General features: G+C 43.4%; 2 protein-coding genes across 3 annotated transcripts in view; both read left to right on the top strand.

The window, feature by feature from the left end:
- The window catches only part of IPO9 (importin 9), a 39,376-nt gene extending 23,999 nt beyond the window's left edge, over window positions 1–15,377 (top strand). For both annotated transcript variants that reach the window (XM_050911297.1, XM_050911298.1), the window contains 11 exons: window positions 1,213–1,372; window positions 2,387–2,613; window positions 2,823–2,971; window positions 3,900–4,028; window positions 5,294–5,569; window positions 7,344–7,510; window positions 9,572–9,705; window positions 11,290–11,409; window positions 11,888–11,989; window positions 12,807–12,883; window positions 13,475–15,377. In XM_050911297.1, coding sequence (XP_050767254.1) covers window positions 1,213–1,372; window positions 2,387–2,613; window positions 2,823–2,971; window positions 3,900–4,028; window positions 5,294–5,569; window positions 7,344–7,510; window positions 9,572–9,705; window positions 11,290–11,409; window positions 11,888–11,989; window positions 12,807–12,883; window positions 13,475–13,585 — 1,652 coding nt within the window. In that variant the 3' untranslated portion in view covers window positions 13,586–15,377. The remainder of the gene's footprint in view (window positions 1–1,212; window positions 1,373–2,386; window positions 2,614–2,822; window positions 2,972–3,899; window positions 4,029–5,293; window positions 5,570–7,343; window positions 7,511–9,571; window positions 9,706–11,289; window positions 11,410–11,887; window positions 11,990–12,806; window positions 12,884–13,474) is intronic.
- A 2,003-nt stretch (window positions 15,378–17,380) lies between these two features.
- Window positions 17,381–22,273, top strand: part of LZTR1 (leucine zipper like transcription regulator 1) — a 38,636-nt gene continuing 33,743 nt past the window's right edge. Inside the window, exons 1-6 of the mRNA XM_050911369.1 lie at window positions 17,381–17,556; window positions 17,643–17,705; window positions 17,868–17,924; window positions 18,621–18,700; window positions 19,088–19,196; window positions 20,837–20,920. Of these exons, the coding sequence (XP_050767326.1) occupies window positions 17,381–17,556; window positions 17,643–17,705; window positions 17,868–17,924; window positions 18,621–18,700; window positions 19,088–19,196; window positions 20,837–20,920 (569 nt within the window). The remainder of the gene's footprint in view (window positions 17,557–17,642; window positions 17,706–17,867; window positions 17,925–18,620; window positions 18,701–19,087; window positions 19,197–20,836; window positions 20,921–22,273) is intronic.

Below are 22,273 nucleotides of genomic sequence, written 5' to 3'. Positions count from 1 at the left end.
ATCAGTGTGCGAGAAAGTCAAAGGAGTTGTTGAAAGTTGGACCTCAAAAATCCTTGCAAATAATTAAAATTTGAGAAGTTTAAGCCAATGTGAGCATTATTGGTGAGTCCACATTAAGTTGTGTCAGTGCAGAAAAAACAAATTGCTGGATGCTTTTATCAAAGAAACATTTAGCCTATTACAAAGAACATTTTTTCCTTTTTTGAGTTAATTTTGAATGAAGAAATAGTGTGCAAAGTGCATAGTGTGCAATGCATGCATGCAAGAAAACAACCTCAGCTATTTACATATATTTACACACATTTACATATGTGGTATTGGGTTGTAAATGAGCTATTGTGCTCTAGAAAGAGCTCCTGGAGTCTGTATATAGATAGTTCTCAGAGGATATCCGTTTAATGCTCAGTAATGGTAGTAAGACAAAGAAATCTTGCATTTTATGATACTTGCTTAGAAAGCAAAGCTTTTCTGTTGCTATACATCTTGCATGGAGTTTTTTATGTCCTCATCTTAAAATTGATACTTGCAGGAGTATAAATAATGGCAGTAAAGATGCTGAGAATTAGAGAGCGTCATCTGTTTGAGGATAGCCTAAATAGATAAGGATACTTTTAGCCTGAAAAGGCAGAAGGGTTAAGTGTGATAAAGATACATCATACCTTGATAAGTGTAAACAGGTGAGTAGATAATGAGTATTCACTGTTTCTCTGGTGCTGTTGAACATTATGTTCTGTAATTGCAAGGTGACGGCTGGAAACTAGAAAAGTAATCTATAAAAGATCCCTGTGTACATGCTCTGTTTCTCTAATTCTTTTCCCTAAGCTGCTGCTATTTGCTGCTGGGGGGAACAGAATACTGAGCTAGATGAATAGGAATTACTGAAAAACCCTTCATTCTCTTCCTTTACTTTTGTTGTGGTGATCAGTAAAGCATGTATTGCTGTATTGATGAACAAATTCAAGTGTAACTGGTTGAGGGAAGAAGGGTTTTTTTTAAAGAAATGGGAAATTGTTCTTTGAAGTAACTAAGAAAATAAACTGGATTCTGCCTATGAACAAAAATTATTTGTATGCCTGCATACTTGTCTTCTGTGTCACATCTTACTGTTTTCCTACTGGGATGGCAAGATTTTGGATAATGGATGGAAGCAGCTGTAATTTTAAACTCATAAAACTTATTCTAAAACCACTGGGTTTTTTTGTTTTGCCTCAGTGTCTCCTTTTCTCCTGGGTCGTGCTCTGTGGGCTGCCAGCCGTTTTACAGTGGCTATGTCTCCAGAACTAATCCAGCAGTTCCTGCAAGCTACTGTCAGTGGTCTACACGAAACCCAACCTCCTTCTGTCCGAATCTCTGCAGTCAGAGCTATCTGGGGGTAAGTAAACCCTAAGGTATTCCAAAGCCCCAGGGAGAGGTGGTATAAATTACACTTATAGAACTGGTATGTTAAAATATTAATAACATTTCTGTATAGGCTGTGGAAGTACTTGCTTTGAATGAAATAAATGTCAACTTAAGTGTAAGAAATCAGGTTTAAAATAGAATAACTCTACTGAGGAGTATGAAATTGAGATTCAAGTTTGGCTACAATAAAATGTTATAGTGGATACAGTCCCAAAGAGAAGCAGAACTAGATAGCAATGAAAAGCATAAAGATGAAACCCAGATTACTCCTGTTCAGTCACAAAGGTGGCTGAATGACATAATACGGGCTTGTGGAGCAAATCACAGCAGTAAGAAATGTTTGGTTGTTTGGGGTTTTTTATCCTGTTTTTGTAAATAAGTTGCAAGAAGGAAAACGGAAGATCTGCTGTATTGATTCTAAAGTGAAAAATGAACATTAGTGTAAAACCAAAAAAATATCAACCACAAAAAAACTTGCAAAAGCACTACTCTTCCCCAGTCTCTCCCCCCAAAAACCACCTTGTCTTCGATTTGCACTGAAATGTTAATGAATAAGTAAAGGCAGAGACTTATAACTTAGTTATTCCTGAAATTGTTTTATCATTCCCTAGCTCACTTGTAGAACATGGTAATTAAACACTTTGTAAGCAGTGAGTGTCTGTCTTGGACTACTTCTTTTCTCAAGGTTTATTTTCTCCATCAATGGGCAGTTGTTGAGAGAACTGTTACTAAGAGGCAGTAGAAGCTTTTAACATCACTTGGCTCAACTGCTTCTGTGAACCGTCAGGGTGGAATGTGCAGGAAACAGCTGAGCTGTTGAGAGATCAAGGAATAGTAGACTGAAGGGGAGAAGTCCTAGAGGACTGAACTTAAGGAAGAAGAATGGGTGGGGTAAAATAACCCCTTATGTATCATCTAGAGTTAAATGTATAAATCACTTTAATATATTCTGTATGTATTTTTGTATCACAAATTTCTTGTCTAGCTACTGTGACCAGCTGAAGATCTCTGAGAGCACCCATGTGTTGCAGCCTTTCCTTCCTAGCATTCTTGATGGACTGATCCACTTGGCAACTCAGTTCAGTTCGGAGGTCCTAAACCTTGTGATGGAGACGCTGTGCATTGTCTGTACGGTAGACCCAGCATTCACAGCAAGTGTGGAGAACAAAATCTGCCCCTTCACGATTGCAATATTTTTGAAGTACAGTAACGGTATGCATTCAAGTTACATTCTCAAAGTACAGTTGGTTTTGCTACTGAATCCTGGTGCTGAAAACTTAATAAATGATAATTGAATGAACATTGATTCATACGGTAAAGCTAGAAGGGAAACTTGCTGCTTTGCCTATTCAAAATAGCGGCAGCAAAAATTGAGATGTGTTTGTTAGTATGTTTTAGTAAATGGTGCTTTCTCTCCCCAGATCCAGTTGTTGCTTCTCTTGCCCAAGATATCTTTAAGGAGCTAGCTCAGATAGAAGCCTGCCAGGGTCCAATGCAGATGAGGCTAATACCAACTCTCGTCAGCATCATGCAGGCCCCTGCTGACAAGATCCCAGCAGGGCTTTGTGCAGTAAGTGCTACAGTGGTACATGGTCTTAGCTGGAGATGATTCTCTGTTCTTTAACGTATAGGGTGGCTGGTCTGCAAGGAGTAGAAAGGTTGCTTTAAAACTGCTTTGGAACAATGACTTTGGTAATTGGTAGAGGTTGCTTTGTGGAGAGAAGGCAAACTGCAGGTGGGGGGAGATGCTTGCAAAAGTTAACTTTACACTGCTCCTCTGGCCTTCTTCCAGTCTCTGCAGTGTATCCCTAGTCATTTTGCTTTGACATAGCCATCTTTCACCAGTAACAGTCTCTTCTTTTTGGTGGAATGTTCTCCAGCAGGCTACACAACTATTCCTTGCACTGTTTTCTAAGGCTTTTTCTGATTTATACATCAAATATGTATAAATTGCTGGAGATAAATTATACAGGTTTGTCCTTTCTATAAAAAGGCCCCTTATAAAAGATTAAGCATTGACTGTGTAGAATGATTGTATGGAATTAAACCCATGAACATCTTTATCAATATGCTTATAATCTGCCTATTGATTGGCATGACTAACGATCGCTTATGGGTAATTAAATTTAAATCAATATAAACAAAATGGAACAAGTCAGCTAGAACAGTTCTCTGGCTGTACTGATTAGCATGCATCAGGGTACCGTGAAACTGTTTGCCATATTTAAGTGGTTACACTGCTTTTAATGTTTGAACTGCCTTGGGAACTTTTACAGTGCACACCACGTGTTCGTGTCAAATACAGTCACACTTGGGTGCATGACTCCAAGGTCTTCTGACTTAAAAAATATTCTAGACTGTAAAATCAGGGTGTGATCGCAGTACTGGCTCACATCCCTCCAGTTTACGCCTTTGATGCCTGCACCAGCAGTGGGTAATGCTGACAGTGTACTATGGCTGCTGCTGTAACAGTGCTTTTGTTTGTGTTTTCCTTCCAGACTTCTATTGATATATTGACCACAGTTGTGAGGAATACAAAACCTCCTCTGTCCCAGCTCCTGATCTGCCAAGCATTCCCTGCAGTGGCTCAGTGCAGCTTGAACACAGATGACAATGCTACTATGCAGGTAACACTGGGCAGGGGGGTGGCAGGGATTGCAGGGCTATGCAAGTCCAAGAGAGGTGACCAAGTAAGACAGGTGACACAGCCTTTAAGGGAGCCCAGGCTTTGCTTGCCAATAACTATATCGGCACCTCCTCAGGAGTCTCTGCCACTTCCAGTTTATCATGAAAGTACTGCTGTTCAAGGGCCTGCAATGACTTTTACTGATGACCGCAATGAGTAAAGCAGCAGCCTTGATCTTTTTTTCTATTTTAGGGCTCTGGAGCACATTAAAAAAAAAAACCAAAACCCAAACGAAAAAACCCAAACCTTATTGCTTTTCTTCCCCCATAATAACTTTCATCATACCTAGGAATGGCAGAGGCTGTCTTCAGGAACACGCTCAGGCCTAGGGAAGCAAAAGACCTCCTTCTTCTAGCAGTTTTCTCCTGTACTCGTTTAGGTGGGAAGGGGAGGGCAAACTTCTTTTTGACTGAGCCAGGTATGGAATGGAGGGAGAGCAAGGATTCATCTCAAACAACAGTAGTGCCTGAGCTGTGCTTGTTGGCAAGCTCTGCTATTACCTCATGATGTCTTTATAGAGTATTTAAGCAAGAAAGAAAAAGCATCAGAGGCTAAAAGTGCAGGGTGCCTTTTCATTCCAGCTACTAGCTGGCATATAAATAATAAAGCTGGTTTCATTCCTTACATAAGGAGTTTTATAGTGCCAGCTACCCTTTGCCATGTGAATACAGACCATAGAAATGGCTTTCCCTAAACAACATACCAGTAAGAATAGGTTGGAGACCAGCAAGAAGAGGTTGGACACCAGCATGCTGGTTGCTCTGCTGGATCTTTGTTTTAAGAAGAATTAAACAAGATTGCAGCTTCGCTGCTGGGGTATGTTTTGTTCACGCTACGCTTTGCTGCCTTCATCTCTCACTTGTTAGAATCTCTTGGAATTTCTCTGGGTAACAAGACTGGCATAAAACTGTGGCTACTTCAGGTTGTCTTTGTATTTACTGGATGATCCTCTTGACAGCTGCCTGGGCAGTGAAGAGTTTTGTACTTGATAATAAACTGAAGTCTGTAGAAATTATTTTTAAATTTAGGCACTCATTTTACGGCACATTAGAGAGCTTGGATGTTTTACAGATTTGCCACCAGGTTGCCCGTTGTTTTCATCTTGGTTAAGGGTCTTTTTGGGGTGATGAAAGGAGATGTCTTCCCACGCCTCCCTGCTCCCTTACCTAGAAAGGGAAATTCTAACACAAAAATTTTCTTGTTTAGAATGGTGGCGAGTGTCTGCGTGCATATGTCTCGGTGGCGCTGGAGCAGATTGCACAATGGCATGATGAGCAAGGCCACAATGGACTGTGGTATGTGATGCAGGTGGTGAGCCAGCTTCTAGATCCAAGGACCTCAGAATTCACCGCTGCCTTTGTGGGCAGGCTGGTCTCCACTTTAATTTCGAAAGCAGGAAGTGAGCTGGGAGAGAATCTGGACCAGATCCTGAGAGCTATCCTGAGCAAAATGCAACAAGCAGAGACGCTCAGTGTAATGCAGGTGAGCAGGCTGGGCACCCAGGAGAGTAAGTACAAGTGTCAGGAAAAGAAATTGTCTTCATTTTTTAATTGTGTGCCTGATTATTTATGGCTAGTGCAATTGGAGGCTCTACGTATCCTCTTGAAGTAGTCAGGATAATGCATATTCTGCTCATAAAAAGTTGTCTGGATTACGGGGTAAGCCGGCTTCTTGTGGGTAAGCTTTAATGCACCTTAAATAGTCCCTCATGACCTTGTGCTTGCAAGCAGTGAACCTTTAGAGGGGTCAGGAGTTGCCTAAGTAGGAATGCTGTGGCAGAGGCAGCACATGTTTTCGAGTGGTTTTGTGCTGTATTTGAAGGATAAAGGCCTGGGAGTTGAGACAAAGTGAACTTTTGGTGGATGGGAGATGCAGTTGGCTTGCATCAGGTAAGAGGCCAGACAAAGAGCATCACGATCTCTTCTGGCCTTGACCTACTTCTGGTGGCACAGTTTCATGGAATCATTTTATCCCAGTGGTCTTCATTCTCTCTCCTGTCTTTCTTGGCTGTGCCCTTAATGTAAAACATCTAGTGATGGCTGCCCTGGTTGCTCAGCAGCAGCTGGGGGAAGGAGTTTTGCTGGCACTGTTAAGCAAGATCCCACCTTTGCCCTCAGTGCAGCGCTTGGCTGAGGCTCACTCTGCTCTAACCCTTTTATCTTGTGTATTACTCTGATTTTTGTATGTACGTTTTTAAAGCCAGCACATGGTGAATGAAGAAGGCCATTCAGATGTGAGCACAGATTTCATCTTAAAGCCTTGATTTTTTCCCCCTGGGATACACTGTTGATTCTTAACTGTTCAGAATGGCTCTCACTTTGCCTATTTTTGGATTTAAAAGATCTGGAAGCTTAAATCTGAAGCAGTCACATGAAGCCCCTGTAGCCAGTGGAAGAGAAATGAGCCTTTCACAATGCTGAATCTCTTCTCTGTGTTAGCCTGAAAGATGGGCCTCTGGAGGTGGGCGGCTTTTCCTTGAGGAAGCCTACAGAGATGCCCTCAGACTTGGAGACTGACATTTAGACATATGCAACGTATCAATTCTACCCCTGGACTTTAGGAGTCAGACTGTAAAACTGCATCTTGTAAAAAAACCTTTCTAAAACTTGCAATTCTTCCCCTAAAACTTGTGTTCAAAGCGCACTCAGAATGGGAAAAGTGCTGCTGAATTACAATGTGATGATGTGGGAGAAGGGTGGCCCTGTGGTGGAGGTGATGATGGGAAATCCCTGGGGTGAAAGGGGAAGAGAATATGGGTTCTGGCTCTGGACCAATAACTTCTGTTCCTTCACTTGATGATGAGACATGTTTCTGCTAGATAAGCATAGATTTAGAGCTCTGTGTATAGAACCATGTGTACAGCTTCTGGTCCATTGAGCAAACTAGGGCACTTGCAGTGTCTGAGTGTTGCCATAGGGTATTTTTGCTAGTCAAAAGTCAGCTGCAACCTCTGATATTTTTTTAAATGGCTTTTTAATCTTTGCTTTAGGAAGGTTTGTTAGTTTGGGGCATGGGTGTGAGTAAATTCATTCCTGCTGTATGTTTTTGGGGTGGTTAAATACTGCTGTTGACGGTAGTAGTTTACTGCCTGCTTTTGTAGCACACAATGTCTTGCAGATGGTTATGCTTCCTCTTCTTCTTGGGGTTGGTAAGCACAGTCTCCACTCCTGCAGGCAACTCAGTTACTTGAATACTTGATAAAACATTTTCAGCTATTAAATTATGTACGGCTAACGTTTCCTTTCTCCTCCTGTAGTCCTTGATTATGGTGTTTGCTCACTTGGTTCACTCACAACTGGAACCACTCCTAGAGTTCCTGTGTAGTCTCCCCGGACCAACCGGAAAGCCTGCCTTGGAGTTTGTAATGGCCGAATGGATGAGCCGGCAGCACTTGTTCTATGGGCAGTATGAAGGCAAAGTCAGGTAGGATGTTTCATAAGCAGGATCTGTGCATTAACGTTAGCTGACTGATCATCCCATTGCAATTAAATGCACTGGGTGTGAGGGAAAGAGGAGCTGGTTCAGACTTGGATTAGTGTGTGCCGGCGTTGGACAGAATTAACTTTTTCCTGCACTGTCAGTTCAGCTCAGGAGAGCTGTGGTAATTGGAGCAATCTCTGATCTTCCTCTGAGTGCTCCTCTTGCTGCCTGGTGTTTCTGTGCTGGAACAGGGTGACGCAAGGGGGAAGGGGGTGTCTCTTGCAAGCACAGGAGTGCTTTTGAGATTGAACTTCTGTGAATGGGATGAGAATAGCTTCCAGACATGAAATTGCCTTTGTAGACTACTGTAGAATTTCAGGGCATTGCAGAGTGTTTCCTAAGTGAATCTGGTGATTTCTTGTTGATTTAATGATCTCTTAAAAGTCAATAAAGAAATCAGCTGAAACAGTTTTCTCTCCCTTTTGCTGTAGGAGCACGTTTGTGTTCCTGTGGAGGCTGAGTACTATATTCCAAAGCATGAAATGCTCTGTATTAATTTAAATTTTGCCACAGCTGCTGTCTTAGGCTTCACATTTCCAGAAAAATCAAACAGACCACTCTTAGGGGTCTCACCGGCTGTTAACTCACTTCTTAGTATGTGTTGGTGTGTTATTGTTATAGGGCAGTGAAATAACATGTGAAATAAATAGTAAGAAAAAGCACATTTAAAATGGAAGTTTGTGAACGACCATGCAGAACAAGAGGCAGTCTGATTTGGGGATCTGGTGCTGGCTTTGGTCACACTTGGTCTGTTTCATCCCTAAGAGCAGTGATTTATCCCCATTTTGACAGAGCAGGGTTGTCTGCAGGATCCCCTGAGACTGTTTATGGCCACAGGGAAAAGCCAAAGTTGATGCTGAGAGGGAGAACAAGGTTAAACTTTGTTGTTCAGTGCTGTCTCTGTATCGTCCAAGATTAGGGCTATTTGTGTACAGATGACTTGGCAGGGCTCCACGCTATATTAAACACTTTGATTTGGGTTGTTTACGGTGATGCGTATCATGCATTAGAAAATGCTAGGTGTTTTCTGTGTACTGAAGAAAAGCAATGCCTGCTCAGAGGACCCTCCTGTTTAGAGTTACTAAAAGGAACGTGAAGATAGCTGGCACCTTCTGTGTGCATCAGTCCCCATCCCAGTGGCAGGTTGAAGAAGTGGCTATTTGCTCTTAACTTGCATGATGAAAGGATGGGAAAACTTTGGGCAACTCAGGGGTGGCATGTAAGATCTGGGTCCAAACCAGCAGTATAGGAACTCAGAGCCATAGTGTGGGAGAGAAAGAGGATGTGAAGTGAAAGCACGAAAAGAGTGAGTTCCATGGAGCTCCGAAACTTCAGTTTGAGACTTGTGGAGCCAGGAGAGAGGTTTAAGAGTGCCAAGAATAAATTGGTGGCCTTAACCTGTAGTCAAAGTCATCCTCAGTATGGCTTGAAGACAGCCTGGAACTGGAGAAGGTTTGAAAGTGTGGAGTAGAAATCTGAGCAGCAGAGATGGAAAGAACATGTGAAGATACCGAGGGAGCAAACTAGAAGGTCTGAGTGTAGCAGAGCTGTGAAGGACCAGAAGTGAAAAAATGCTTTGAGACTGGAGAAGAGTAGAAGAGTTGTTCATGGCTGCAGATCAACCAAATTGCTACTTTCTTGCCGCTGCTTTCCTCTTAATTCCTTCTTCATCTGCACGTGATGCTTCAAGAGTGTGTTTAACCTCATGGCCCTTCTGAACTGAAAAAACCTTTAATGTAGGTATGCACTGGTTGGTAGTGTTTAATCCAAAGCTTTGTCGGTTTTCAGCTTCCTGTGCAGGTCAGGAGATGAGTCCAGTTTCGGATGCTGACATAAAGCAGGAGAAATAGGAAAATTCTGTAATGCTTATTCTTGGCAAAAGTGCAGAAAAAAGGGCATCTGAATGTCTGATCTGGAGATGTGTTCCTTATTAACAGTTCACTGTGAAAGCCAGACAGTTTAGGGAAATTCTGATCTGTAATTTTCCTATTCCCTGCTCCCCAGCTCTGTAGCATTGTGTAAACTCCTTCAGTATGGCATCAACACAGATGACAAGCGACTTCAGGACATTAGGGTAAAGGGAGAAGAAATATTTAATATGGATGAGGGAATACGGACACGATCAAAGTCAGCCAAAAGTAAGTAATCATTTTGCTGTTTTTAACAGGGTTTTTTTCCTGTTAGTAGATGCTATGAAAGGCCTTAAAATAGATCTTGCAGATCACACAAAGCTGTGGGAGGTATTTCCTCCAGAAGGTGCATGTTGTTCTTTAGAGCTAATCCATACATCACGTACTTAACGTATCCATTATTTGCCTTAATTCTGCCAAAGACTGATTTGGAAGACTCCTGATGTCTGATATAATATAAATGGATGAGGTGGTTATGGGATAGGGGGTTATTCACTACTATTTTACGTCACCCTGTTCTGTCTAATAAGATAGAATTGATAATTTCATGATGCCTAGTAGCTTCTCTGAGAGGAAAGTGTGTTTAGTGAATGCAGAGATTTAAAAAAAAAAGTGGTATTTTTTTCGATGAGACAGACTTTCACAAATATCAGCAATGATTTCAACAAGTTAGAGATCACTTTTAAGGAAAGCTTGGCCAGTCTCCTGCATAAGACTTGTCTTATTTTTAATTGGCTGAACCCAAAAATCTTTGATTGGAGATTACTGTATAGAGATTCATATATTAAATTGGAGAGAGCACTGGGCAGTTTTTTTCTGAGAACTGAGCCCCAGAGGGAAGACGCTGGGGAGCTGCTGTCCTCAGTGGTCGGTCAGAACCTTGGTTCTGCAACTTGCTGGGCTAGAGCTTGTGCGTGACCGGTTGCAGGATGGGAGGTAATGGCTGTATGGATCCAAACTGGAGGCAGTCGGTGCTCCTCGAGCCTTCAGCTGTCGTAGGCTCAGGGGATTTGGAGTGATGCAGTAAGACTTAGTAAAGGACTAAGTTGACAACTAGGGAGATAAATAAGGGAAAGCACTAGGAGTGTAAGAGGTAAGTAGTGGTCACAAAACACTTGCTACCTTGTTATTCTTTCCTTAAAAAACCCAAACCAACAAACTCAGATATTGTCTAGTCAGACAGAAGAATGGTAATTGCCAGCATTTGAATTAAACTAAGATTAATACTAATATCAATAAGAGTTAAAACTGGTGCTTCCAGTTTCTTTATTTGATAGGATCTTTACTTTTGTAATTAAGGACAAATACACTGTCTAGCTATCCCTATGGAATAATTAAGCCCTGCAGGAACACTGCTGAGGAAAAGTTGGAGCTTGCAGTCTCTCAGAAAGGGTAGAGCCACACATGGGAGTGCTGCACTGCTCATTTACTTGAAAGCACTGCTAGATGTGTAAATATACTTCAGAGAAGAATGCTTAATGAAGTCATCTGTAACTATGATTTCATTGAGTAGACTCACAAATTCAATCGGCTGTGAAGATTTTAACCATGCCTTCTCTTCATTCAAAATCTGCAAGATTTGATGTTGCAGTTAAGAACGTTGGAAATCTAGCTGTGAAGGTATATGGAAAGAACGTTTGGGGGTTTTATGTCAGTTCCTCTTTCCTCCAAACCTGGAAGTTTTGCTTGTATGTGAGCATTTTAAATGTATGGTAAAATTACACCACCCCAAACCCCCACAACAAAAAAAGTCCTGTTTTTAACAACATTTTATTAAAAGCAGTGTGAATATATATTTTTCTTCTCTTACAGATCCTGAACGCTGGACAAACATTCCTTTGTTAGTAAAAATCTTAAAATTAATAATAAATGAACTCTCTAATGCGATGGAAGCAAATGCATCTAGACAGACAACTGCAGATTGGAGCCAAGGTAAAATACTGGGTTTGCTTTTTCTCTTTGCGTGGCTTAAATCTACTTTGTAATCTCTTCAGAAGCATTTACAGTAATAAGAAACTCACAATAGTAAATAGTATACCTGTAATTACAAAGGCTTAAATAGTGACCCAAAGGATAAGATCAGTGTTGTGTATTCTTATGCCTGAAAATTATTTTGGGCCGGTTTGGAAGATGGGATCTGACCATATGCCAATAAAACTATCCTTTCTTGGTGTATCTGGTTTGCCTTTCTTCCTCCCTGCTTCAAGTATCCAATCTTACTGCTGCTTTTTGCTTAGCTCCAGTTCTTGAGTCACTCATTCCAAAAGGATAGTAAAGGTTGGAGGTGTTTCCCTTCATCCACCTGCACAGGCAGGGGTGTTTGCCTAAAAACTACAGTCCCCTGTAGAGTGATCAACAGGCTGGACCTCTTGGATTTTGATTATTTCTAGAATATTTTTTTTCTAAACAGATGATTCGAATGATATGTGGGAGGATCAGGAAGAGGACGAGGATGAAGATGAAGGCTTAGCAGGACAGTTCTTATCAGATATTCTTTCCACAAACAAGTATGGTAAGTAACAGCTTTAAAGTGCTTGCTCAAAGTGAAAATAGAGTAGATGACATCCTAGTCAAAGTTCTCTTTCCTTGACAGCAGCTCAACAGAGGCTGCAGGCAAGGGGAAGGAAATACTACACTGGGATTTTGAATAAGGACCTTTTTCTGTAAGAGAGGGACATGTCTGTGAATAACACAATGATTAAATAACTACATTTTTCACCTGAGAGTTCAAATGCTGCGTAGGCTTCACATTGCTGTGAGGTTCATGCAGGTATTTCTTCTAAAGAGAAAATTGATGCTCAAAGATGTAGACGTGACCTTGGAATGACAGTGTTGTAGAAGTGGATGAGCTTGTTTGTGGAGTGGCCTTGAGAAATAATTGCTGCATAAAGAAGATGGAGCGGGTATATCATCTTCTTTCCTCTGCTCCCCAGTTTGCATATAGTCTTAGAAGGGAGAACCTTACAGGCAAATACAATAAGGGAGACTACTTACATTAGCACAGAATTGGAAATGTGTCACCCTGACACAAGGCATAAGATAATAGTGCACGTAACTAACAAACCTGCTTGTCTAGTATCCCGTGTATGCTCGTCTCACCTGCGTGTTCCTTGAGACTCCCACTATGACCCGTCTTGTTCTGGGGTTTAGTGTTTTCTAATCATGTGAACTTAAGGAGCGAATATTCTGGATACAATTTTTTTTTTTTACCCAGCAGTGCTGAAACTATTTATTTTTGGATCCTTGGATATCAACAGTAGTCTAATAGAATACTTCCTGAGATATTTTGCTCCTTTTGATGTTAAAACCTGCTGATTTGCCTCTGACAGATGAGGATTACTATGAAGATGATGAAGAGGACGATCCAGATGCATTAAAGGACCCTCTTTACCAAATAGATCTCCAGGTGATGCTCTAGAATGAGTTTTTTTAAAATCAGATTCCTATCATTCTTTATACACTTAATTTTTTTAATGTTGTACTTTAACAAAACTGTAAACCACTTGAAACACCAGTTATTGATTGTTGTCCCAGAGGTACTCAGTTCATTGAAATTACTTTGCAAAGTGCTGAGTATCCCAAGAATGCCTGGAGCTATTTTTCCTTATTGAATCAATGTCTATAACTTGGAAACGTGAATGAACAAAACTTTTTGAACAGAGGGAGATGAGCCTTTTCTACCCATGAGCTTCACAGCTATTTGCTGAAGTCAGAAGTAGCTTGGAGACTGAACGTGACAGAATTTCATACTCCGCTTGGAGATGCTCCCATCCAGTCGGTCCCTGTATGATACTTTGCTCCTGCTTTTTGCCACCACCTGGCAGCCGTTTATTAGCCCTTCCCTTCTGCTGCCACCCTTCCTTCTTCATCGCTTGTCTGTTCCCTGCGATCCCTTCGTCTTACTTGGTGCATGTTGAGGTTTCTCTTTTGGTACATGAAAGAAACAGAATTTCCAAAGTGACGTGATGCTAACTGGGTCTTTCTGTCTTCCTTTCAGGCCTATCTCACTGACTTCCTCTGTCAGTTTGCACAGCAGCCCTGCTATGCAATGTTTTCAGACCATCTCAATGAGAATGAAAAGCGCGTGTTACAGGCCATTGGTATATAAACCCACTTGAGAGACCATACCGATCATATCTGAACAATTTTTTTTTTTTGCTTATTCCATGTTTTATGATTAAACATAAAACATTTTCCAGTGTCTACCTGCTTCTTACAGGTGGATGATGGCCTCGTTGCGATGTATTGAGCCTCATCTTAACATGAATCTGCTAAGGGAAGGAATACTAAGAAAGCAGCAAGGACAGAAGGCTGTAGAGCTTTGCACATTGGTCTCACCATGGGAGCACTTTCGTTTTTCCACAGTAACTTTCCAGGAAGTTCTTAAAGATAAAAAAAAGGTGTCCTTAATATTTTTAAAAGCAAACTGTCTCTACCTGTGAAGAGGCACTTAACTGAGTTTCCCACAGGACAGTTGGACAGAGAAAGGAATTGGGTCACTTACAGATTGCTTGGATGTATCTTGAGAAATTGGAAGGTTGTTCCTCTTCGCGCTCGCATAACACATACAGGGTAAATGTCTTGATCTTACAGCGTGACTTCTTTTTATAGAACTATAGACTCTTTTATCAGAGATGCCTGAATGATATGGAACCTGTTTACAGGAGTTTGGATGGGAAGCTGAGACAATAAAACTGAATGCATATCTTCTTTCCTGTTGTGGATGGGGCTTTGTCGCTCACATCTGCTGTCGAGTCCCATGGGAGCAGTTCTTTACTAATGCTTTTGTGTGCACATGCTCAAAGGAAGCTACCACTTAAATTTCTGTTCCTGTGGCATGTGGCTACTAAAGACTTCGGTTTTATGGAACATAAGGAGCCACAATTTTTAGGGGAAAAAAACCTGATTGTATTTAACATATTTGCTCCATGACAGCCACTCTGAACTACTTTGCTTCCTTCACACTCCTGTGTGTATTTTTATAGAGTGGTAAAATAACATTTGCAAATTGATTTACCCATAAGAACAGCGTGATGTATCTCTCAACACCTCTCTGCCTTTGGTTCCCCCTTGGGGAAAATGAAAATAAAACTATTAAAATGTACATTGGTATCCTTCTTATAAAACAGATTTAAAAGGAACTTGCACTTGTTTCCTGAAGTCACTTTTTTAAGACCTGTTTCTCCTTAGGAAACTTTCTGTATGTGCTGCCTGGAGTATGTTAGGGTATTTCACAGGAGTCATCTGGACAGAAAGGGAGTCCTGTAATGGATACATCTTCTTCTGCTTAAAAGAAAAGGCTGACCCATTATAGAGTTTCCTTTCTTAAGAAAGGTACTTGCTGTTCCTTTGTGGAATAATATGCTTCGAAGTTGTACCTAAAAACCTCCAAAGAGCTGGAGTAATTCTGTATCTTGCTGGTCTAACAGAGTATAGCTTTTCACTTTTTTACCAGGAAGGGATAATAAATTAACTTTTTAACAGACAAAGATGGCACAATTTGTTTAGCGTGTGGGGGGAAAATAGTAAAATAACTCTGAATTTTGAAGCAGGCCTGGCTCCCCTCTCCCACCCCAACCCCTCACGTTGTGCCTGGGAATGGGCAGAACTAGGGGGGAATACCCACCATTCGCTGCAGGCTAATCTGAACCGTCCTTGAGTTCTCAATGGTTTTGTACGAATAGCGCTATGAGAAGCAGAATTTGAAGCCTGATTTTTGTGTGCGCGCGCGTGTGTGTGTGTGTCTAATAAGGTGTAAGCTCTGATCAAAAGTTTCCATGCAGTTGTGTCACGGTATCTTTCTTCCCTGTGGATCTTCTGGTGTATAAGAATATATAATTAAACTTGGTGCCGTGGCCTTCCCTTCAGTGGGAACGCTGTGGTTCTGTCTTCTACCTAGACATTATTTTTATTTTTTTTTTAAGTCTATTAGGAATTTTGTTTTGAGGCATTTGTCTCTCTTAGCTTTCACTGCAAAGGGCCAACAAGTTAAAATAAACAGCGCAGTCTCTTGAGGAAACCCAACTAGAAGCAGATGGCTGCGGTGGGGTATCCCGATAGCTGTACAGGAAGGATCAAGTGAGTGTCCTCAGAGTGACTGGTCCCAGCCCTGGGAAGAGGTAGGACCGTCTTTTTTTGCCCCATGCGTTGGCAGCAAGGCTCAAAACCAGTCATCCATTCTTGGAGGTAAGTGAATACCAAACATCTGGAAGCATCTAGGTGTGTTTTCGGGTGTCAGTAGTAAATGGAGCGCGTTCAGGTCTGGTTAGCAAGGGCTCATGGAGAGGTGCTGGTGGGGTTCGCATGCTTTCTGGTGGGAGTTGACTGCTGTGTGCTGTAGTGGTGCTTGCTTTAGTTAAGTCGGATGGTGGGTTTAAACAAGACCATGAAAAATGAGATCGACCTAGTACTGCTGATACTGTTCCTCATCCTGAACTGAGAAATCCAAGGATTTCTTTGTGATTGCAAGGTCCAAAAAGTAGATGGGCCAGTGTCTTGTAGAGTTCCTGATAGAGCTCATCAGTGTGTTGGTTAGAAACTGCTTTGATTTGCAGGTATGATGGTTTTTCCAGGAGTGTAGCTGGTGAGAAGGGAAAGACTGGGGGATAAGTGGCTTTTGGGGACTAGTGCTCTGCACTCTCCCTCCTGCAGCATCAGCTCACATGCAGCCTGAGCTGCTGCTGCACAGGAGCTGGAGTTTGGGACCAACCCTGGAGATGGTCCTGTCCCCATCTGTGCATGGTGGGCACAGGAATGGTGTAGTTGTGCAGCACACACTATTGCAAGCAAACTCGTGGTGTGCAGGATGTTTTTTGGCAAGAAATACCGTGACTCAGGCTTCCCCTAGGAAGAGGCTGAATAGGGTGTGAGAGCGACAGTGCGCAAGGGGAGATGGTTTGAAGGACCTCTGCCTGGTCCTACTGGTGGTCGCCCTGATGTAACTCCTTTGCCCTTCTGCTTTCCCGCTGTCCTTCCTAACAAAATTCTGAATGCTCCCTGATGTATCTTTAAAGAAGAATTGTGTTTGCTGGAGGGTCGTCAGCTTTGCAGAAACAAATCTGACCAGTAACAAGGTGATTGCTCAGGATGAAAAATGCTGGACTCTACAGAGATGTGTCTAAGGTCTGGTTTCGAGGTGCAGAGCACTCCTCTTACTTGTTGTCTACTGTTGAGAAGAAACTAAACCAATAGTCATAAAGGTTACTAACGCCATGTTAGGAAATGCAAGCTCCCTGTTAAACTAAGTTAAAACCGAAGGGTTGGGATGCAGGCTACCGCACAGCCCTGGGCACGTGCCACTGCCGACATCGGTGCCTGACATGCGTGCGTCCTGCTCACTGCTCCTCCATGGGGAGGAACCGATCGTGTTTTGCACACTGGGTGTTATCTTGCTAGAATAGCGTGAGGCTCCGATAGCCACAGACTGTAATTTAACTAGCTAATAGCTCAGCTATGACTCTGGAACGAGACTTTATGCGTATTCATGAGTATTGTTCTTGGTTTGGTTTTTTTTTGTATTAACAAATAAACTCTTTTAATGTATAAACCCGCCTGGCTTCTGAGTCTGTACCGGGGCAGCCCCGGTGCCCCCTCGGTCCCGGCGGGCTGTGCCCCTGCCCTGCGGCGGCCGGGCGCGGGCCTCGAACGGGGGACCTTGCGCTTCGCAGCCCCGCAGGGTGCTGCCGCGGCGCCCCCCCCCTCCCGAGCGGTGCATGCTGGGGGCTGTAGTCCAAGGGCGAGGCGCCTGGCACGCCGGAAGCCCTGGTCGCGGGGCACGATGGGCGCTGTAGTCCGGCGGTGAGCCCGCAGCCGCGCCGGGCGCCGTAGTCGCGGGGCACGCCGGGAGCCGTAGTCCGGCAGGCGGCCCCGCGGTTGCTGGGCGCCGGCGGGGCTGGCGCGGGCCATGGCGGCGGCCGGGGCCCCGGCGGGCGGCGCGGGGCGCTCGAAGGTGGCGCCGAGCGTGGACTTCGACCACAGCTGCTCGGACAGCGTGGAGTACCTCACCCTCAACTTCGGGCCCTTCGAGACGGTGCACCGGTGGCGCCGCCTCCCGCCCTGCGACGAGTTCGTGGGGGCCCGGTGAGCGGGGGGCGGCGGGGGTGGGGGGTGTGTGTGGGGGGTGAGTGTCCCGGCGGCTCCTGACCGCCGCTCTCTGCCGCCCGCAGGCGCAGCAAGCACACCGTGGTGGCCTACCGGGACGCCATCTACGTCTTCGGCGGGGACAACGGGTAAGGCCACGGCGGGCCCGTGGGGAGAGGGGCGGGAACGGGGGGAGCGAGCGCCGAGGGGAGCAGGCCCGGGCCTGAGGGGAGTCGGGCCTGAGGGGAGCGGGGCTGCCCCTCGCCGGCTGCGCGGCCCGGCTCAGCCGCCTCTCCCGTTCCTCCCCGCAGGAAGACGATGCTGAACGACCTGCTGCGCTTCGACGTGAAGGACTGCTCGTGGTGCAGGTGGGCTGCGCTGTGCTCTCCTGGCTCGGCCCCTCCCTGCCTGCAGGGCTGCTGGCAGGGCTGGGAGATGCCTCTTCTTTCCTCAGAACCTCAGGCCCAGGCGTAAAACTTGGGGCTCTGCCAGAGCATCCAAGGGGAAGCGTCGCCCCCCACCCAAGTGCTGTCACAGCTGACCTCTGCAAGCCTGCTGTGCGGCGGAGCTGTCAGGGAGGTTATTGAGTGCCCGCCCCCCCAAGCTCCTGCCTGCGAGGCGGTGCTGGGCAGCACGGCGATGGACAGAGCACCATGGGTTGCCACTGTTCGTCCACCCTCTGACAGTGCTGAAAGGATGCGTGGGCAGAAGGACTGGGCTGCTGCAGCCCCTCAAGGCAGGAAGGGTGCTGAGGGGGGGCTCACAGATGTCCTTGCTTTGCTCCTTTGCTCTGGACTGTGCAGCCTGTGTTGTCTTACCTGTGCCTCACTTGCTATCTCTGCCAAACAGATTTCAGCAGCATCATGTTTGTAACCGTTTATGCTTACAGCACTAAGTCTGTCATAAAATCTTAGACAGTGTAATTAAGAAACCAAAACCAGTGAAAACACTCAGGAACAGTAGAATAACTTAACAATTGTTTCTTTTTTGAATCTGCACAATAGCTTTGAGTGCCTGAAGCATGACAAGGGTGTTTGATTGCTGCTGTTCTAAATATCGTGCAGGGCTTTTACCACGGGGACCCCGCCAGCACCGCGGTATCACCACTCAGCTGTGGTCTATGGGAGCAGCATGTTTGTGTTTGGTAAGACAGCGGCAGATTACAGTTGTGCGTGCTTGGAATGATAAATGTGCTGGTAGTATTATTTTGAAAAAAAAAAAAAAAGATATTTTTAGGAAGTGTCAAAAGATCTTATTCACTAGCAAATCCGGTATTTTTCATGGCTGACTGTGATTTCAGCTTTAGCTTGGAAATACTTTTGCTGTTTTGTCTAAAGTAAAGAAGACTTGAAACTCATTACCATAGTGTTTCTTTAGGGGTAGGAGTGGAGAAGTCGTCTCCCACCTGTAGTAGTCCATTAGCCAAATACCTTCTCTTTGTGCGATCTAAACTTAAGTTTTCTTCTGATATAATGACTAGAAGCGTGTATGCTCTGTTGCATTTGAGTCTAATGGAATTGTTGTTGCCCAGGTGGCTATACTGGAGACATTTATTCCAATTCCAACCTGAAGAATAAAAATGATCTCTTTGAATATAAGTTTGCAACTGGACAGTGGACAGAGTGGAAGACTGAAGGAAGGTGAGGAGCTGGCGTCATTACCGTGCTCTTCAAGGGGACTTGAGCGTAACTCAGCAAACGTTTAACATGGCACAGTTAGAATTAGTTACAATGCTAATATTAAGGCTGCAGGACGGTTTCTGCTCTACCTTCTTTTCTTGATTAAAGTTTTCTGAAACCTATCTTTTGTTCTGAAGGAGTTTTTTTGCAAGGCCTCGTTTCCAGAGTGTACTATATTGGAAATTTGGTCAAAATCCATTCTTCACGTTTCATTTCTGTGACAGAAGGGATGGGAGCAAAGGAAATTTTTTCTTTTGAATTGTTTCTTTCTCAAGGATAGCATGAAATTTGTTGATACCTCGTAGTGTCAATTTAGTTTTATCAGAAACCAGTTTGAAGCTTATTTGTAGATAAGTCTACGCATTCTTTTCTGATTAACGTTGGACTTTCTTGGAGTGCTCTGAAATGCACATACTTGCTTGAAGTGCCTTAAGGTGATGTGTGTTCACGCAAATAAATTCAGAAGCAGATGAATGAGTTGATGATATAAGTTCGGATCTGTTGAACACAGGTTCCTGAGATTCAGCTTTCCAAGGCAAAATCAAAACCAGTAACGCATTAGTTCTTAAAGTTGACTTTGTGCATGTTTCAGGATGTTATCCATGACACTGATTTCAACCCAGCTACTTAATGTTTACCACACCCGCGTATGGGACATACTGTGTCTTTACCCGCAGTTCATTACGTATTTGAAGTTTCTGAAATGCTGAGTTTAGTGGGGAGAGGGAAGAGAACATTTATTATTGTGATTTGCAGAAAGGGATGAGGAATGCACAATCCATTCTTAAGTTACTGTTGCTCACCTCTGATGAGCATGTGTTATGTTTTAGAACATAGACTACATTAGTAATTTCTCTTTCTGGTTATTCGAGCAACTTTGGACGTTTTGGAGAGTAATTCTTATTCATATTTGATGAACTCAAATGTCCTTGTCTTTCCCCACAATTACAAGTGTGCATACTGCACAAATGAGCTCAGACAAGCTACCATTACATCTACTGGCCTTGTGGCATCACAGTTTTGTTTAGCACTTCTTGGCTGATGTAGTAAAAACAACAAAGATTGGGGAAGAGAAATCATAGGTTTGATCTTCTACTGTGGGCACTGCATCTCAGGAACGCCCCGGTAAACAATCCCAAATAAGCGTTGTGAGCTCTGTCCCAGGTCTCACTTATGTGTTCCACCTTCTTAGTGCATGAAGATATGCATGGGACTTTTCTACCACAAGTGGATTGCCACTTTGCCGTAATGATAGTGCTATCAATTGTCCCGCTATTTAGCTACTTTCCGTAAAATACTTTAAGAGTATTTGAGGCCTGGCAAGCGATTAGTTGGGATTGTTTTTCTTTTTTTTTTTATGTATGCGTTAAGGTAATTTTTCTCTAGTGAAGGAAGCAGAGTGTAAAATTCTAAAATGTACCCTTCAGAGGCTTGCTTTGTGTTTTGAGGATGTATGACAGAAGCAATTTCTTGGCTTGAAGCCATTTTGTGTAGGGGACTTTATTCTTCTTACATGTGCATTTTAGCTGTCATGCAGATCCTTCTTACAGCACCTCTGCAGGTGATTTAAGAATTTTTTTTCTTAATTTTCTCAATTGCAGATTGCCAGTTGCAAGGTCAGCACATGGCGCAACAGTGTATAGTGACAAGCTGTGGATCTTTGCAGGATATGATGGCAATGCACGGTATGCGGTGGGATCGCTCTCTCCTTGGGTGCTTTTGTAAAATCCCAGTCCCTCACTTTTCGCCTCTGTAGAGACGTTTTCATATACCGAGTGATTTAAACACATAACTGGAGCTTTGCAAAACCCAGCCTGTTGTTGAGCATTGCATTTTTGCAATTCACCAGTTCATGTTCAAGTAAGTATGTGTTTAAAACCTAAAAATCTGGTGACTCAGAATGGCTATGGATGTATAATTTGACAGCCTTCTTGGTTGTAAAGATGCTAAGTGATCTTTGAAATCTGGCAAATGAGCGTTTCTCAAAAGATACCCGCCACAAGCCTTCTGATGTTGCTGAAGACTTACAGAACAAAGCATGGATTTTCTGTGAAGTCATATGACAGAACTAAGAACAACATGTCAGTTTTTTCTCTGAAAATATGTGACATTATTTAGGTTGAAGGGAGATGAGATTTTGGATGGGAAAAGACTGGAAATGAGTGGTACTGAGAAGTTAGGGAGAGTCTGGTACTTTGTCCCAGATGGCAGCTCTTTGCATTTGCTGTTAGTCTATCAGGGAAGAATCAATTCTGAACATGTAATTTTTTTTCTGTCTTGATGAACTTGAGAAGTATTTTATGTTGATGCACAGTATTTGCATCGGGAGAGCATGTAGAGATTGTCACAAACTAGGAGCTGCCTCAATGTGCTGGGTTGCCTCTTCTGAGGAGAATCTGCAGAAAAGTTATCAGCTCCTCAAAGTCTCTGGGAGAACTGTTAATTGGAAAAACAGATGGGATCTTTCCTTTATTTCTGGAGGAGGAATTGGAGAAAGATGCATGACTCTCTGGAATTGCTCAGTTCCAGCTTAGGGAGTTCCCGAAGGACCTTGGGTAGCTGGAAGGAGGGATTGGGTGAGAGGAGCTGTCTAATTTATGTTAAATATGGCTAATCATGTTAAAAAATGTCTTTTTCTGGAACATGAGCCTCCAGGCAGATTTGAACAAAGGAAGCATCTGTAGTCACTGTGAGTAACTTGTACTGGGAAAAGCATAGTCAGATACGTAGTAGTCAGTGATGTGTCAGGTTACCCTCTTCGTCCTCCTTTATGTATTTAAGGTAGGATACAGCCACAGAAATAATTACTGTGGTCAGTCTCAGGGGTTAGCGGGGATGGGTAGAAGAAGGCAGGGTAATAAGGTGTATTTCTGTAAAAATCCTGAAGATTAAATAGCTCAAATCCTTAAGCTCCAGGCAGAGTTGCTGTGTGTAACTGTTAACTGTAGTATACTTGTAACGAGAAAGATGCTAAAGCAAGCTGAGGTGGTGGTATAAAATTTAGGTATAGGACCAAAAGATTCTAATAGGTTTTTTCC

Source organism: Gymnogyps californianus, chromosome 27, assembly GCF_018139145.2.
Source record: "Gymnogyps californianus isolate 813 chromosome 27, ASM1813914v2, whole genome shotgun sequence".
NCBI classification, from domain to species: Eukaryota; Metazoa; Chordata; class Aves; order Accipitriformes; family Cathartidae; genus Gymnogyps; species Gymnogyps californianus.
This window is presented reverse-complemented; position numbering and strand designations above follow the sequence as displayed.